Source organism: Aquarana catesbeiana, linkage group LG03, assembly GCF_042186555.1.
Source record: "Aquarana catesbeiana isolate 2022-GZ linkage group LG03, ASM4218655v1, whole genome shotgun sequence".
NCBI lineage: Eukaryota > Metazoa > Chordata > Amphibia > Anura > Ranidae > Aquarana > Aquarana catesbeiana.
The window spans coordinates 496815691-496834512 of record NC_133326.1 but is presented as its reverse complement, the minus strand read 5'-3'; the positions used below and the strand labels follow the sequence as shown (position 1 = coordinate 496834512).

Here is an 18822-nt window from a genome sequence, read left to right as displayed (position 1 = left end):
TATTTATTCTGGTGTAGAATCTAGTAGGAAAGGATTGACAATCCTGCTTGGCTTTAATGGTACAAGTTCCCGAGTGGGAGAGCAAAGAATTATACTGAAATCTTGCAGTTGGAACTTGAAAGCTAGTCAAGGTTTTAACTGTCTATCATTCAATCAAAAATAACAGTTTGTGGCGAATGCAATGATTACTATATTGCAATTGATTATATTTGCACAGTTAAATTAAGCCTGCAAGAAGCAAGGGAGCTGTCATTGCTAACTTTTAAAGGTCCAAACTTAGGGCTTTCATACAGATCATGGCCTCGCTACCAAGTGAGGTGGATAAAAGTGCATTTTGTGCAAAGATGTACTGCAGTGTTTGTTTTTTGCCAAAATATGCACTTTAAAATCAGTAACATTTTATTTGACTGACATTTTAATGGGCTACTTAGACTTTTAAGAACATGTGTTTGATCATATAAAAAGGAAGATATTTGTTTAAAGGAAATCGGTCTTGAAAGAACCATGGCTCCTATTGCTACTATTCCTTTGGAAAATGCTAGTTGCCTGGCTTGCACACTAATGCTTTGACTATAGTAAGACTCAAAGTAACCTGGAAACAAATAGAGATAATCTGGCTACTTTTTAAATACTCATTTCTTGCATGCTCACAGCTGGTATCCGTTACCCTCAGCATTACCTGCTTACTGAGTATTGAGTGCAAATTTATGCCCAGTATGAAATCCAGATGGAGGTGTAGAGCTCCTACCCAAAGCCAGTAGTATATGATTGCTAAACAACCAGAGTTGTCCTGGTCAGAGATGGCAAGTGAAGGTGCCATTCTGGAACAGAATAGCTGCAGAGGAAGGACTAAGATCTTCACTCATCTTGGGCTTCAGTAGAGCTGTTCAAGGAAATCCATCAACTCTTGAATTTTGGCAGAGATGTGCAGTTATTGAAAAGAATAAGCTTCTTACTGTTCTTGTTCGTGCCTTCAGGACGTGACACAAATACCTTTCTTTTCTTTCTGTGTCCAAAGAGGAAACTAAAACTAGGCACTAATGCACCTGGACTGACACTCTTGGCATGTGCCACAATTTTCACACTGCCAGTCCTGGACAGGCTGTAAGAAATAAATATAACTGTAAAATACCTGATTTCTTTAGAGACAACCATTTTGAAATTTTCTGGCACCAGTTGTTTACACAATGGACAAGTCCTGTTAGGGGTGTCCAGCCACTGCTTCAGACAGGATCGGCAGAAAACATGGCCACAATCAAGGCAGACTGGCTCATTTGGGTCACCACGGCAAACTGTGCACAATTGCATTCCAAACCTATAGAAAAACAGCTTAATAAATAAAAAGGATTAAAAACAAAACATTGTAAAAATGTTTGAATTAAGTTATGGACTGCCACTTGACCTCTGGAAGATTTTACGCCCCCTTCATAACCAGGCCATTTCTTGCGATACGGCACTGCGTTACTTTAACTGACAATTGCATGGTCATGCAATGCTGTACCCAAATAAAATTTATGTCCTTTTTTCCCCACAAATAGAGCTTTCTTTTGGTGGCATTTTATCACCACTGCATTTTACATTTTTTGCGCTATAAACAACAAAAGACCAACAATTTTGAAAATAAAACAATATTTTTTTACTTTCTGCTATAAAATACATCCAATACTTTAAAAAAAAAAAATCTAATTTCTTCATAAATTTAAGCCAATATGTATTTTGTAAAAAATCCCAATAAGCGTGTATTGATTGGTTTGCGCAAAAGTTATAGCGTCGACAAATTATGGTATATATGTATATACACTGGAATTTTTATTTATTTTTCACACTAGTAATGGCACCAATCAGTGACTTATAGCAGGACTGCCATATTGCAGTGGACAATCAGACACTGACACTTTGTGGGAACCAGTGACATTAATACAGTGATCAGTGCTAAAAATATGCATGGTCACTGTACTAATGACACTGGCTTTGAAGGGGTTAAACATCTAGAGCGATCAAAGGGTTAACTGTTTGCCTAGCCAGTGTTTATGTGTACTGTGTTAGGTACCTTTACTGAGGGAAGTGATGGATTTTATTCCCTGCTTTGCAGGGACACAAAATCCATCACCCCCTCCCTCCGTCAGAATGGACCTCTGCCTTGGTTACATAGGCAGAGCTTCGTTCTGTGTCTCTGCCCGACAATTAATCACAGATTAATCACAGTGATTAATTACAGCAGAAGCGACTTGTACCCCCCCTAACATCTGAATAGTTGTTATTGCTTTCTGTGTCCCCATTAATCGATATATTTCCTCACTTCTTATCCCAGTGAAGGCAACACACAGGCATCAGTAAGAACCCTTCAGGTTTTAGTATGGAAGGGTTACAATTTCTGCCACATGTTATTACTGTGTTCCTGTTGGGGAGATTTTCCCTTCCTTTCTGTTCTATAATCTGTTGTATAATGTCACAGGAACAGAATAAGGGAGACCATCTCCTTAATACCACCCTATTCAAGAGAAATCTTCTTTTGAAATTTGATAACAAACTGATATTGCAGGAATGTCAATCTTCTGCTCTCCCACTGCACTCAGGGGTTCCTCCCACTGACCTGGACTGCTACCTGTAGTGACAAGGAGGTTGGCAGTAGGAACCACTAAGTGCAGTGAGCGGCACACGGGGCCTCAATGTATGTCAAAGTCAAAACTTTACTAGACAGCAAAGACTTTGGCGTTTGAGCCCCCCTCCTAAAAATCTACACCAGACCCTTATTTAGGAATGGATTGACAAAGAAAGGAGACAAACATGCACCCCTCTCCTCTTGAGGGATGCCAGGCCACAAGCCCAAAAAAAAAACAACACCCGTTTAGGGTTACCTCTAAAATCCATACTATACACTTATCAGGGCATGGAGCCTGGCTGGCCAGGAAAGGCAGGAGCAGTGAGTTTGTAGCAATGCTCCCTCCTGAATCCCTGATGGGGAAGTTGATGGAGACAAGGGCCACATCCGCACACTCTTGGCCTGGTGGATATGGGGGGGTGACTTATCAGTATCTGAAAGTCCCTGTTAGAATAAGGAGGCTAACAGATATCTGATTTCCCACTTGTGTGAATGAGTAAGGGGTACCTAGTACCACTGGCTACTCAAGCACAAAGAAATTGTAAAAATAGTATATAAAAAACAGACAGCTTATAAAAATGTCTTTATTAAAAGAATTCCTAAATAAATGTCCAATGATGTAGATTCAACGTCCAACTGGCCAAAGCTTGCCATTTCCTTCACATGTTCAATGAATGCAAAACAGCTTAGGTTCATGTCGACTTCAAAGTCACACCTGAAGCTCCTCCTTATATATAACACATATATTACTATATCATATAACATTTAAAGTGGTTGTAAACCTTTATATATACCCAGTGAAGTGATTGGCCTCAGGTGATACACTGAGACGAAACCTATATAAGTTGTACCTGCCTTGTCTGCAGTCTTCTCTTATTTAAATCCATTCAAATGCTGGATTATAAAGCTTGTCTGAGCATTAAAAAAAAAAAAAAAGGAGGCGGAGAGCTGAAGTTGCACTCTGTAGAGCACAGTGAGGAGAGCTCTGAGAGCTGATTGGAGGGAAGACACCCCACTCCAGACTATACAGGAACAGAGCTGAGGCTCTCAATCAGCTGGAGGTCACTCCCCTGTCACATTTTTCGCTTGGTGTTAGGAAAAATTGTCAGACGTGATTTATGCTGATAGCAGAAGAACAAAGCAGCAGACAAAAGTGACACTTAGCTCTCTTAACTATGGGTGGATATGCTTTGCTTATATTTTGTGTCTGAGATTTACAACCACTTTAATATTTTCATAGATTGCCTTTCCATTTCAATCTGTAGGCAAATGTGATATTCTAAAACTAAAAAAGTGTAAAGTATTTTATGCCTGAACAAGGCCTCTAGTAATTTACCTTGCCTTTCCCATATTGTTAAAGTGGTTGTACACCCTGTACAACCACTTTTACCTACAGGTAAGCCTATATTAAGGCTTACCTGTAGGTGCATGAAATATCTCCTAAGCCTCCACAGTTTAGGAGATATTTACAATAAAGCCATGCGCCGATGTCTACGGTGCATGCACACTTTAGAAAAGGCAGATCGTGCCGTTTCTAAAGGGGGTCATGCCGTGACTGGCAGCTCCCGCGCGCATGGAGTGACATCACGTGACTTCGTCCAGTCACAGAGCCGGAGTTCACGGCCTCGGAAGGAAGAGGGGTGAAGATGGACGCTTGCTGCTAGTGGGGACAGTAATGACATTGCATGCTTCGTTTTCATGTAAGTGACACATAGGAAGAATAGAATACTATTCAGGAAGAATAGTAAAAAACGAAAGTGAATAGAGTCTGTAGCGCTGGTAGCAGAAATTTAAGACATTGTTTAAGTAATGCAATGTTTGACTTTTTGTTTTACCTTGATACAGATTCAGCAACTTCATTTCTGCATTTGTGAAGTGCATCTACAACAGCCATGAAAGGTCTGGCTGTCTTTATATCTGTAAAGTTTTCCAGACGCTAAAAGATAAAAAAAAGGAAATATGCACTATTAGCTATACAAAAAAACGATAAAATAAGCCTGGCCACAGAAATAAAAACTATACTGAAAAAAGGACTTGAGGGAACATTACACCTAAATTGTAACTCCACTGATATCTTGTAACTTGCTTATACTTTGCTTTCTGCTGTTCCTCCTTTCCCTCCTCATGAAGATGCTAATAAAAAGTTTAAATTAAACTTTTTTGTTTCTATTACATATCTTATTTTAGACACAGCGACGTAATGAACTTTGTGCTTCTCTAGTCCAGTGTTTTTCAAACCTTTTTATAGTCAAGGCACCCTTTAGAATTGCACACAATTCCAGGGCACACCAGTCTGAGAACTCAATCACACAAGAGGGTGTGTACGAGCCCAAGCACTTTTTTGTGCATTCTGTTTTTTTAATAGGCTGCTCTATGCTTGTGAAACACTCTAGCCACAAACACCCCTTACTAAATCCTCCTCTTTGCCCTTGCTACAGCAAAATGACACGAAGCCCTGTAGAGTCGGACCATAAAGCAGTTACTGTGTTAAGTTCTGTGTACAGAAGGAGAGCACATCCCATTCCTCCTCCGGGCTCTCTCCTCCTCTATGCTGTTATCTGTACTTTTGCCAGAAAAAATGAAAGCCGTACAGGCTTATACAGCTTTCACTTTTGCCGGCAAAAGTACACATAATCATTTTGCTGTGGCACCCCATAGGGAGTCTTTGCAGCACCCCGGTTTAAAAACTCTGCTCTAATCATTGTAACAGATTATGATGGGCGGGAAGGGCTGGCAGGGTGCTGTACAAGCCTTCCTGAAAAATTCACTCCACCCTGCCTCAGTACATCTCAATGCCTCTCAGCTCTGATGCCAAGCAGTAGGCTGGCTCTTGGGAGGAGTTATGCAAATATTGAAATGTCTTGATGGGTGAATGTCTATCTAGAGGAGTGGATGCGCCTAGGCAGACTGTATATGCATGCAGATAACTTTTAGTAATGCCAATATGTGTTGCTGAAACCTTATTTTTGGACTAAAGTCCAATTAATGAAATGGGTGGGCCAGGAACATTAGGGCCTGTGTCAATGGCTTGGGACTTTTGTCAAAATCAGATTGACATCAGCTTGAAACTTTTCTGAGATAACTCAGAAATCATTGACCGGTCTATTTGACCTGCAGTTGACTCCCTTCTTAACTGCATTTGACCTGATTCAAGCAATTTTGCATTTCCATAAACGTGTAATTGAATGCAAAATTCACTTGAAACAAACAAAAGGCCATTGACACAGGCCCCAAGGCTGGGAAGGAAAGGGCCTGAAAATGCTTGATGTCTTCTAGTCAGGAAATAAGGTTGGCACTATCTGATTGGCTGTAGCTAGAAATGCACACTATCATTTATAAGCTATAAGCTTTTAGCATGTGCATTGAAAATAGAGTAAGCAATTTCAGTAAAGAAGAGAAGCCTGCACAATGTAAGGCTGGAGTTCAGCTTTAATAGCTGCAACAGTTTTTTGCTGCCATCTTGAATTTATAGACAAGTCCACCCACATGTAAAGCTATATTCAAATACATTTATTTCACATACACACTTAAAAGCTGGGTTATGTTAGTAGTAAAGGCAGTAGTAGAGATGATAGTGTGGAACCTGGTGCTGGCTTTACTTACTGGATAATGTTATGGATTCTGCACACTATGCCACTGCACTGGGACCCACTCCCAGCCACAGCACCGATACACATTTCCACACTAGCTGCCATTGCACCGACACCCTTCAACTGCATATATACTTTTTTGTTTGTTGCCACTGAATTGACATACACTTCCGCAGACATACACACACAGTATTCTTTTAAAAGGGGTCCTGCTTAATGTAAAAAAAAAAAAAAAAAATCATATAAAACAATAACAACCTGATGTCCTCTCAAACTCATATCGTAGGATTTCTAGTTTATCTGCAAAAGTGGGCACTTGTTTTAGATCATTCTGTTTAGTAATGCTATAGATAAAGATTACTGTTGCATTTGCAATATGGCATGAAATCTGTGCTCCTGCAGGTTTCCTGCATGTGTAAAATCTAGCAGTATTCCACAAGCTTCAGCATGCCTTTAAACTTACTAATGTCTTCAGCTAACAGCCAGCACTTGCATTATGACCTCTTTTTAACCTTTCATGACCAGATGTGTTGAGTAACTTGACTATCACTCTCTGACTTGGGGTCCTTTCACACGGGACGGATCCGTGATGATCCACCCCGTGAACATCCGCTTGCTCAGCGGGGATCGCTCCGTGGATCCCCGCTGAGCAGGCAGATGACAGGTCCGTCGCTGCACAACTGTCAGAGTGCCGCTCTTCCCTATGGGGGATCGGATGATGACGGACCGTAGAGTTGGTCGTCAACTGATCCGATAACGGATGGAAAAGTAGGTTTTTCCTCCGTTACACTTTTTCGGATCGGAGCGGGTCGAATGTCAGCTGACATGTCACCGCTGAAATCCGACGCTCCATAGAGGTCTATGGAGGGTCCGTTCAGGTCCGCCTAAAAAACTGACAGGCGGACCTGAACAGATCGTTCATGTGAAAGAGGCCTAATATACATAAATGATACTTTTTAAAGGCATTTTGTCACACTGTTTAATCAATACTCAGCTAAAACTTTTTAAAACTTTTGGAACTTTTAAAACATAAATATTTTTTTAATACTGCAATTGTATCAGACATTGTCCTTTTTCCTTTGCGTGAGTGCACACAGAGAGAGAGGCACAGTTCTACCTGCAAGCTGGAGATTTATTTGTAAGGAAATCTCCAGCCTGTATGTGATCACCATGGTTGACTGCTTTAGTGACCCCATAATTGGGAACAACACTGGCTGGTGTCTGATTATTAGTCTGTGACCTTGGCTGTCACTGAACTAACTGTGCAATGGAGGGCGCTTATAGTTCTCAGCTGCAACGTCCATTAATGTACTCTCTGGATGGGAACCTTGATGTACAGAATGCAAATGTCAACTGCTAACTTCTCAAAATTGAGTTGAAGTGCTTAAAGGTTTAAGGGCCAGTTCACACCATAGAAAACGCAGTCCAGATGCATTCCAGATGCTTTTCTGCATGCACGTTTTTGACGCATTTATGTTGCGTTTCAATGCGTTTTTTGATGTGTTTTTGATGCAGTCCAGTGCATTTTCCCCTCTTTTTTCTTAACCTTAAAGGACGTGTGTTTCAGTGCATTTTTGGTGCGTTTCAGTGCATTTTTGATGCTCTTTACAGCGTTCTAGTACAGTCCAGTGCAGGAAAAATGCAGCATGTTCTACTTTTTTTTTCTGCAACTGGAACGCACTGGAACTGCAAGCACTGGTGTGAACTATGCCATTAAAGACCATATAACCTACTTTTCATGTATTTTTGATGCAGAAAAAAAATGCACTGGACTGCATGTGGTGTGAACTGGCCCTTAAAGTGATTGTAAGGGTTTGTTTTTTTTGTTAAATAACAAACATATGATACTTACCTCCATTGTGCAGCTCATTTTGCACAGAGTGGCCCCGAACATCCTCTTCTGGGCGGCTCTCACGGCTCCTCCCCACATCAGATAACCCCCTAGGAGAAGCGCTCTCCCTGGGGCTACCTTGTGGGCACACTCCCGAGTCCAGCAATTGGCGTCCATAGCCGCCGAATGTATGACTCGGTCCCGCCCCCCCAGCGGATTTGATTGTCAGCAGTGGGAGCCAATGGCTGCGCTGCTATCAATCTATCCAATCAAGAGCCGAGAACCCCAGGCAGAGGGACAGTGCATCCTCGCCGGGTCAAGTTCCCGGGCTCAGGTAAGTAAAATGGGGGGGCTGGGGGGCCGGTCACTGCCAGGTGTTTTTTTTCACCTTAAAGTGGGGTTCCACCCAAAAAAACAAAACTAACTGAAAAATTGTAAAAAAAAAAAAAACAAAAAAACATTTGAATATTTTTTTTTTTTTTTTTACTTACCTCTAAATGCCTGTTGCTAGGTGGTCCCTCGTAGTCTGCCTCTTCCTTTGCCTGGGCTGGTGACATCACTTCCCCCCAGGCACAGGAAGGGCTCGGCTCTGCTCCCTCCCTCCTGTCAATCATCTGGGACCCATTACAGGTCCCAGGTGATTGATCAGCCAATCACGGCATGCGGCGCCGCTCGCGCATGCGCAGTGGGTGCCAGGCTGTGAAGCCACAGCCCGGCGCCCACAGCTGAAATGCCGGCGCCGACGAGCAGAGGGGGGGGGACGAGCGGGGCTTCGATCCCCCGCATCGCTGGACCCAGGGACAGGTAAGTGTCCAATTAAAAGTCAGCAGCTGCAGTATTTGTAGCTGCTGACTTTTAATAATTTTTTTTTTTTTAATGGAGCCCCTGGGTGGAACTCCTCTTTAATGCATAGGACGCATTAAGGTGAAAAAACACGAAGGTTTACAACCTCTTTAAGAAAGCTGCTTGGAGCCTGTTGTCAGGTTTGCAAATGCTTTGTAAATGCTTGTTGTACACTGAATTTACACAAGATGAAGCCTGTGTTTACAATGTACTAATGCCCAGGAGTGCGATTCAATGCACAGAATTTAAATTGAATGCACTTCCACTCACCCTCCCAAGGAACAATGTATGGCCTCTTATCAGTCCCTGCATGTTTTCATCCTGAAGATTCTCCTCCACCAGCAGATGTTCCATAAAAAGTGCCATGGAATATACACAGTTCCAGAGTTTTCTGTGATGAAACAAGAAAGGAGAAATAGGTGTATATAATTTATTAAAATAGTAAACAAACCATTGTAGGCCACTATCCATTGTATTATATTATAAAACCTCACAAACTACAATTTTGGAACCCCTATTTATGACAGAATATCAGCATGCTCCTTGTGCAGCAACACAACTCATTGGCTCCTTGTACTGTTTTACCCACTCCCTCCCTGCACTCTGATGTATGGTAGACAGAATACTTATACCATGTCAAAATCATGCACTTACAAAATAGATTTAATCATGCAAGATGAATAAAGAAATCATGAACATGTGTCCTTTATATCTGCCTAGAGTTTTGAGCTTTAACAAGCATTCACTGTTATATACATTCTCAGGGTACCTGATCTGTTTGATTCCTTTTTCGCACCAAGAACCCTGGCCCTGTAAATATCCTTCGGAACAGGTCAATTCAATAGGCACTTGTATGTTTTTTACTTGCTGCATCCATTTTTTAGAGTCTGAACTCTGCATAGTGTGCTTCAATGATTCTAGGCAAGCAATGGCAGCATAGAGGTCAAGAACCTGGAAAAAGAACAAAATGATGTTGCTACACCAGCTAACAGCCCAATAAGAGCATTTTGAAATGGTTATGCAGTCAGGTTGTATAACAAATAAAGAGTATGTCACCTTTATATTTTTACTATCTGGGTGCTTAGAACTGTAAACGCTGGCCTGTGTCAACAGCACACTGGAGAGCTGGACCACTGCAATCACATATAGCACATCAGGTCTGAGTCTCTAGTGGTCTGATATGCCCCCTAAACAGTGCTCTGAGTAACATCACTCATGCTCAGGCAGATACTTACAGTGGTTGTAAACCCTTACATATACCCAGTGAAGTGACTAGCTTTAGGGGATACACAGAGATGAAACAAATCCTCCTACATAAATTGTACTCGTTAATTTAAAAGGCTTATGAGAGGTTTTAGAAAGCAGGGGGCAGGGAGCTGAAGTTACACACTGTAGAGCTCATTGATAGCTGATTGGAGGGAAGGGACACACCCCCTACACACAGCACAGAGGAACAGAGCTGAGTCTGTCATTCACAGACAGTGTGCTGGAGCTCCATCCCCATCACCTTTTTTCTCTTGGTGTCAAAAAAAGTGCCTTCAAAAACAAGGCAGCAGTGGCAGCTCTCATATTCCCATCTTAACCACTTCAGCTCCAGAAGGTTTACCCCCCTTCATGACCAGGCCATTTTTGTGATACGGTACTGCGTTATTTTAACTGACAATTGCGCAGTCATGCACAAACCCACACCCACAAACAGAGCTTTCTTTTGGTGGTATTTGATCACCTCTGCGGTTTTAATTCTTTGCAATATAAACAAAAAAAATCGACAATTTTAAAGAAAAAAAAAATATTTTTTACTTTCCGTTATAAAAACCAAATTTCTTCATCAAATTTAGGCCAATATGTATTCTGCTATATGTTGTTAGTAGAAAAAATCCCAATAAGGGTATATTGATTGGTTTGCACAAAAGTTAAAACGTCCACAAACTATGGGATATTTTTATGGATTTTTAATTTATTTTTTTACTAGTAATAGTGGCGATCAGCGACTTATAGCGGGACTGCTACATTGCGGTGGAGAAATTGGACACTAAGTAACACTTTTATTAGTTCTTTGGGGACCAGTGACACTAATACAGTGATCAGTGCTAAAAAAATGCACTCTCACTGTACTAATGACACTGGCAGGGAAGGGGTTAATATCAGGGTGTGTCCCTAGGGGGTGATTGTTAACTGTGGGAGATGTGCGAGGGGGTGGGAGGGGGTCACCGCGACCTGGAAGTGCAGAATCACGTACCTGTACGCGATTCTTTGCACAGAAACCGCCGCCCCGCAGTAAATGTGCGTGGGGCAGTTGGCAAGAGGTTAATGTAAATCTAATGTGCAAACTGTTTTGTTTCTTATGGAGTAGGAAAAGGGTGAAACCTCATCAGTTTTTTGCCATCTGTGTCCCACTGGGGAGATTTCCGTTGACTCCATTCCTGTGAATCCTACAGGTTGAGAGGAAATCTTTCCAAAATGACTAAAATCTCCTTCTTAGCTGTCATCAGAGCAAGTGTTACCATTCAAAAAAATCCTTCTATTTCTGTTCTAGTGATAACTTATACTTTTTTGATTTCCCTCACTTTCAGTTACAATGACAATGGCCACCAGGAGAAGTAGTGAATGGAAATTTTTCCAGGAGGTTCAAATCGTTGCCAACTCTATCTAAAATAAGAAAACGTTAGCTTTAGATGCACTTTAATAGCAAATTATTTACTTACAATTCTGAACTTTAAAGGTGATACTTTAAAAAAATCATTTGCTAATTTGCTCATTTGGGCAGAACATGAGCAATCAGACTGACCTACTCCTACCAAGTTTCATGGAACGCAATATCCTCACCATCTCATTTCTTAGCATTGGCTTTGGATCAGCAATCTTTTGAAGGAGGGAATCCACTACTGAAGGGTTGACCACCAAAATCCTGTTCAAGTTTTGAAGCCTGTGTTGATATGTACTATATCCAATATGAACCCATGGAAGCAGTAGGGGTTCCTCAATTTTTGTAGAGGATCTTAATTCTTCGATACAGGCAGACAGAGCAAATTCAATGATCTGTAACATAAAAGGAGTAGGTGTATCTTGTGTTATCAAATTAACCTACACATTTAACAAGACACCCTATTGTTTAAAAATTACTTTTGCCTCAAAACATACTTGTGCTGTCTGCTAGCCACATCCATTGTTAAGAGTATGTTTCCCCATACAAAGCAACTCCTAGTGTCAGCTTTTAGCTCCATTAGCAGAGGGTAGAAGGGAAATGGTTAGTGTTCTGACAATGAAAGTCACCCAGATTTTCTCTGCTGCAATTATTTTAGCACCAGATACAGTTAGGGTTCCAAAGCCATGACTATAAATTGAAGGAAGAGTGCACTATAATAGCCACATCCAAAATATTCTAGGGACAAAAACAAGGGTAGTACTGAGTATTACCGAAAAAGGCAGACTTTATAGGCTATGAAAACAATGGAGAGGGGAAATAATACAATAAATAAGTTTATTGAAGTTTACATAACAAAGAATAATCAAAATGAGATAAAAAGCATCGCATATATGCATCTGTGTTTAGGTGCAGTGAGCCCTTGTATGTCTACGCGTTTCGCTGTTAGGCTTCTTCAGGACACGGCCAATGTTCAAACACAGAACAAATAAGAGAAATATTTCTTTATCTGAAATGAAATACAATGCCATTAAAATCACAGCTGATACAAAGACAAATTTATATTAAAAAGAACATGTGCTGAGCCCCTGCAGATATTGAAAACATGGACGAACAACAAACAGGTAACTAAATTTGGGTTATAAGCTAAAATGTACCCAGAGTCAGATGGGCGATGAGTTTTTTGGAAGTACAAGCTAAAGAAAAGCAAATACAGCCAGTAAACAACCATTTATAATATAGTATGGCAGGGTTATATATTTTGTAAAGGCAAAATGACTTACTCAGAAACGGTTTATTTGGCTAAGTCTGTGTACAGGGCAGAGAAAAGCTTGTATTCCTGGTCAGGAAGAGGCCAAAAAGGAGGTAAAGTGGTGTCCGCAATACATGAGACATATGTGTTTAAATAGGCTTCAGCAGTGCTAGTAGCCAAATAAAGCTGAACAACCGGTAGCTGTGTCTATAAATATAAAACCGAATATATAGATAATTATACAGTTATCAAACTAATAGGGTAAGGAGAAGTATGTGTCTAAATCTGGGTAGTAAAGTACTTACGTTAGCAGTTCATTTGGAAAGCATGCCCCTGGGAGACAAACAAATCCTGCACTCAAAGCTTAGCTACGTCTGAGGGCTGTTTATATGGTAAACAATATAACAGCTGAGCGTCATGAGGGTCATGTGACGCAATCACAGCAAAGGCTTATGGGCAATGTAGGACAAGGGTGATGCCTTATCCGTTTGTGAGCATGTGCAAACAGCACAACAAACCCCAGGGGAAAATACAAGAATGTCCATATAGACATTGCAGCAGACGAGGCGCGCACACGCACCAGACATACAAACTTTGAAAAACAAAAACTGGCCGAACATCACACGCCGCATGTATCACAGCACAGCTGACCAGTATAGCAGACAAAGCCCTCATCCAGTGTACACAGACCTGCAGAGATGATCTATGTAAATAAAAACAAATGAGCATTAAATAAAAAATATTATTGGATGAATACAAAAAACAGCCCCTGTAGTGTGGTGATAAACTAGTGACAGCTTTTTTAATCTCCTAAGTGCAGTTAGAAACATAATGTAAACCCAGACAGAGTAACCTGTATATGATATGTATCGTCCCTGAATCATGCATGAGGGCAACACCTGTCCCATTAAAATTAAAGGACAAAAAAACAGAGATGCATACTACAAATTTTAGCGAGTACAAAACAAAACCATAAATCAATACCATTGTGTACAGTAATTGGCAATAGAGTAATTGTATTAGATGTATGTCATGTCATACATGTTACGATGTATGTCATAACAACCAACAAATCAATTCCTATAGCCCTCACATAATTACTATGGTATGTATAGGAATATACAATTATGTTGTATGAACAAAATGTTGTCAATTGACAGTTAGACATTGAAGTGGGGGAAAGGACGGGGAGGGAAGTGGGGGAAAGGACGGGGAGGGAAGGGGGGGGAGAGAAAGGGGAGGGGGGGAGAGAAAGGGGAGGGGGGGGGGGAGAGAACAACACCATAGGGGGATAGCAGGTCACAAGCAAACATATAATTGAAAAGATAATAGAATCAGAGAAAAGGTTAAAAGCTAATCATGTCATTCAAGCCTGGATAAGCAGTAGCCTGTAATTTATGTATCCATTGAGTTTCCCGTTGGAGTACCTTTTGGTCAAAGTCACCTCCACGGGAGTCTGCGTGAATGACAACAAGAGCAGCGAATTTGAACACCATAGGGTTATATTTATGTTTAAAAGCTATATGATAACCCATAGTGGTGTTCAAAAGACCGTTTGTGGCGTAGTATACATGATCCTTTATTCTTCTCCAGAAGGGCCTGATAGTTTTACCAACATAGAAGGCTCCACATTGACAAAATATAATGTAAATAACTCCTTGAGCTTGACAAGTAATGTGGTGTCGTAGAACATGAGTGTGACCATTAGGGAGAAGAACAGAGGATCCTACTATTAAGAGATCACAGAAATCACATCTGCCACATTGGAAAAGGCCAGTGGGGGGCTGAGTCACATTGGTTGATTTGCAATAATGGCTTCCTCAACTAACTCTCATTTATCACAAGGCTCTAGGACATCGGACCGGGGACGAAAGAGGCCGAGGCTCAAGAAAGAGAACTCAAACTGGTGGTGGGCACCAAACAGGTACAGATAAAAAAAGAGCACTGGGTGAACTGACCTCTCCAGCAGGTAATAGAAATACGCTGCAGACCGACTCCACCTCTCTGACAAATTCAGGGCTTTCTATGTTTCCTAACCAAACACCGGGTGTCTCCCCTGATACTACTTCTATCACTATACCATTAAAATCCAAGACAGAACTAAACACGCGATTACAAATCATAGACTGCAAAAACTTTTGAATCATCTAAACCTATCAGCACTGCAGCAGCTGGAGCAATTCAGAAAGACGCCAGAAAATGACGCATAGACCAATTTTTTCCTAAAATTGCAGATCAACACCCTGACACTAATGTTGACACTATACCCTTGCCTGACCTCACTATGAATACAACAGCAATAGGAAATCAGGACAATAAAAATTTCATAGCAAATGAGTGTAAACTAGAAGTGATCAATTTGTCATCTTATGTGTACACTGGATGAGGGCTTTGTCTGCTATACTGGTCAGCTGTGCGTGTGCGCGCCTCATCTGCTGCCCCTCGGGTTTGTTGTGCTGTTTGCACATGCTCACAAACGCATAAGGCATCACCCTTGTCCTACATTGCCCATAAGCCTTTGCTGTGATGGCATCACATGACCCTCATGACGCTCAGCTGTTATATTGTTCACCATATAAACAGCCCTCAGACGTAGCTAATTCTAGCTATAAAAAAAAAAAAAAAAAAAAAGCTATATTCGGTTTTATATTTATAGACACAGCTACCGGCTGTTCAGCTTTATTTGGCTACTAGCACTGCTGAAGCCTATTTAAGCACATATGTCTCATGTATTGCAGACACCACTTTACCTCCTTTTTGGCCTCTTCCTGACCAGGAATACAAGCTTTTCTCTGCCCCTGTACACAGACTTAGCCAAATAAACTGTTTTTGAGTAAGTCGTTTTGCCTTTACAAAATATATAACCCTGCCATACTATATTATAAATGGTTGTTTACTGGCTGTATTTGCTTTTCTTTAGCTCATACTTCCAAAAAACTCATTGCCCATCTGACTCTGGGTACATTTTAGATTATAACCCAAATTAAGGTACCAGTTTGTTGTTCATCCATGTTTTCAATATCTGCAGGCGCTCAACACATGTTCTTTTTAATATAAATTTGTCTTTGTATCAGCTGTGATTTTAATGGCATTGTATTTCATTTCAGATAGAGAAATATTTCTCTTATCTGTTCCGTGTTTGAACCTTGGCCGTGTCCTGAAGAAGCCTAACGGCGAAACGCGTAGACATACAAGGGCTCACTGCACCTAAACACAGATGCATATATGCAATGTTTTTTATTTCATTTTGATTATTCTTTGTTATGTAAACTTCAATAAACTTATTTAATTGTATTATTTCCCCTCTCCATTGTTTTCATAGCCTATAAAGTCTGCCTTTTTCGGTAATACTCAGTACTACCCTTGTTTTGGTTCCAAAGCCATGTCCGGATTGTATTTAAGCAGCTCTAATCAAGAAAGAGTTCTTTATTTCAAAAATGCTCATTCTTGAACTGAATTTCTGCTTTGTCCATGAAAAGCAAAAGGGCAGCTATTTATCTAATTGCAAACAACATTTTCAAGTAAGGATGAGCTCCGGCGTGTTCGCACAGCCCACGTGCAGAGCCCGCCAGGAAGTCAGCACTGCGCTGCGCTAATCACAGGCAGTGAGACATTGTCCCGATGTGCGGCTGCAGAGATCAGGAAATGTCTCCCTGCCTGTGATTAGCGCAGTGCCGACTTCCTGGCGGGCTCTGCAAGTGGGCTGTGCGAACACGCCGGAGCTCATCCTTATTCTCAATTAATGACTGGTAATCAGAGACCATGTGATCCAGGTTGCCTAGGCTTGGAGATTGAAAACAAAGGTTTCTAATTTTCATCTGGTAAACGGTAACCACTTCAGCCCTGGAAGATTTGGCTGCTCAATGACCAGGCCATTTTTTTTCGATACGGCACTGCGTCGCTTTAACTCACAATTGCGCGGTCGTGCGACGCTGTGCCCAAACAAAATTGACGTCCTTTTTTTTCCACAAATAGAGCTTTCTTTTGGCGATATTTGATAATTTCTGCGGTTTTTATTTTTTCGCTATAAACAAAAAAAGAGGGACAGTTTTGAAAAAAAAACACCTTATTTTGTACTTTTTGATATATTAAATATCCCCAATTTTTTTTTAAAAAAAGCTAATTTTTTCCTCAGCTTAAGCCGATATGTATTCTTCTACATATTTTTGGTAATAAAAATCGCAATAAGCGTATATTGATTGGTTTTGCAAAAGTTATAGCGTCTACAAAAAGGGGGAAAGATTTATGGCATTTTTATTATTTTTTTTTTTTTTTTACTAGTAAAGGCAGTGATCAGCGATTTTTATCGGGACTGCGACATTATGGCGGACAGATCGGACACTTTTGACACATTTTTCGGACCACTGACAATTATACAGCGATCGGTGTTATAAAAATGCACTGATTACTGTGTAAATGTCACTGGCAGGGAAGGGGTTAACACTAGGAGGCGATCAAGGGGTTAACTGTGTTCCATGACTGTGTGTTCTAACTGTAGGGGGATGGGAGTAACTGGAGGAAATGACAGATCGTGGTTCCTAGCTAGTAGGAACTCACGATCTGCCTCTCCTCTCCTTACAGAACAGGGATTTGTGTGTTTACACACACATGTCCCTGTTCTACCTCTCGTACCTGCGATCGCGAATGGCCGGTGGTCATCGGCACCCCGTAGTGCAGCGGGCGCATCCCACTTAGAGGGACTGATGTACAGCCATGACTGTTTGCGGGATCATGCTGACCTGCAGCAGTATAATGGCGGCAGCTGGTCGGCAAGCGGTTAACTTCAAAAAAAGTAAATAAAGCTATTTCGTAATGCTACCATGTGACATGCACATTTCATGTGAAGTGTTCTTTTAAATGACTGGTCCTTGTAATGGTCATTTTGTTTGCATCACAAGTCTCCCCTGCCATTTTGTCATAATGCATAGCCACAGAAACCTCTCCTCAGACTCTTAATTGGTCAGATGGTCTCTGTCAACACCCCTTTAATACCAGAGAAAAGGGGAATGCCAAGATAGTTTGAGAGCTCTCGTTTAACATCAAACCAAGGAACATCTAACCGGACTACAGAGAGCCGCTGTACCATCTATGCTTATTCATTGGAATCTGCAAACCAGGACATTGTTAAGTATTCTTCATTTTCAACTCCTTTTAATTTCTCTTTTGCATTATTGTCTCTTTATTTCTTTGTAACACCCTTTTTCTGTAAATATTTTATTTGCAACACTTTGACCTTTTCATTATTAAACCCTATTTTGAAAAGTGTAAAAATGTCTCTAAAACTTTGAATGCAAGCTAAAAGAATCCCTGTCTCTTGAAAAGTGCTACTGTAGTATAAATCTCTGAACATACCTGTCTGTGGTGACACCGTGTGTATAGACGTTTATTTTTCATGATTGTTATTGCTAATCTTGTGGAAGTTCTAACTCTTCTGTAAAAGTTTGTGGTGGCAGTTAAAGAGTTAATTACTTAAATAACTAACCCAGTGACAATCGCTTTCAGGCTGCTGGCCACTAGACGGTGGTCCCACGAGCTGGAAAATCTTTGTGTCAGGTGCAACTGAGAGTGGCATTGTTGCGTAAGTGATAGCATGGTGGGAGATTGGTCAGTCATTTGTCATGAGTTAATGAAAAGGGCTGGGGTCTGACATCCGCTTTCAACACAGTCCTAGCTTTATATTTTAATATTCATACTCAACCACAGTGGGGGTCAGCACACTAGTGTAAAGCTCATGGATTTATACCCAAGTCTTTATTACTATCCCTAATATACTGTATCTAGAAATCAATGTATGTATTGTGGGCACACATCCAAATCTGTATATCGTACATTTCTAAAGTCCAAATGACACTACTAATTCTACCTTTAACTCTTCACCAGAGGATAAGCTCATAGTCATAAGGATAAAGTCTCTCTTATAGTTCAGGAAAATGTTGTATTGTGCATTCTCTTCTTGAGAAGATACATATTTTCCCAATTGTGTTTTACAAAAGATCTCCAGAAATTTCATTGCAGGACCTAAAAAAGCCAAAACATATAATCATTTATTTTTTTTAATTC

General features: G+C 40.8%; 1 protein-coding gene across 5 annotated transcripts in view; it reads right to left on the bottom strand.

Annotated features, from left to right (window-relative positions):
* RNF213 (ring finger protein 213) overlaps nt 1-18822 on the bottom strand; it is a 631031-nt gene that overhangs the window by 192234 nt on the left and 419975 nt on the right. For all 5 annotated transcript variants that reach the window (XM_073621071.1, XM_073621073.1, XM_073621072.1 and 2 more), the window contains 6 exons: nt 18626-18780; nt 11693-11905; nt 9636-9817; nt 9137-9257; nt 4438-4538; nt 1133-1315 (listed from right to left, as the gene is read on the bottom strand). In XM_073621071.1, coding sequence (XP_073477172.1) covers nt 1133-1315; nt 4438-4538; nt 9137-9257; nt 9636-9817; nt 11693-11905; nt 18626-18780 — 955 coding nt within the window. The remainder of the gene's footprint in view (nt 1-1132; nt 1316-4437; nt 4539-9136; nt 9258-9635; nt 9818-11692; nt 11906-18625; nt 18781-18822) is intronic.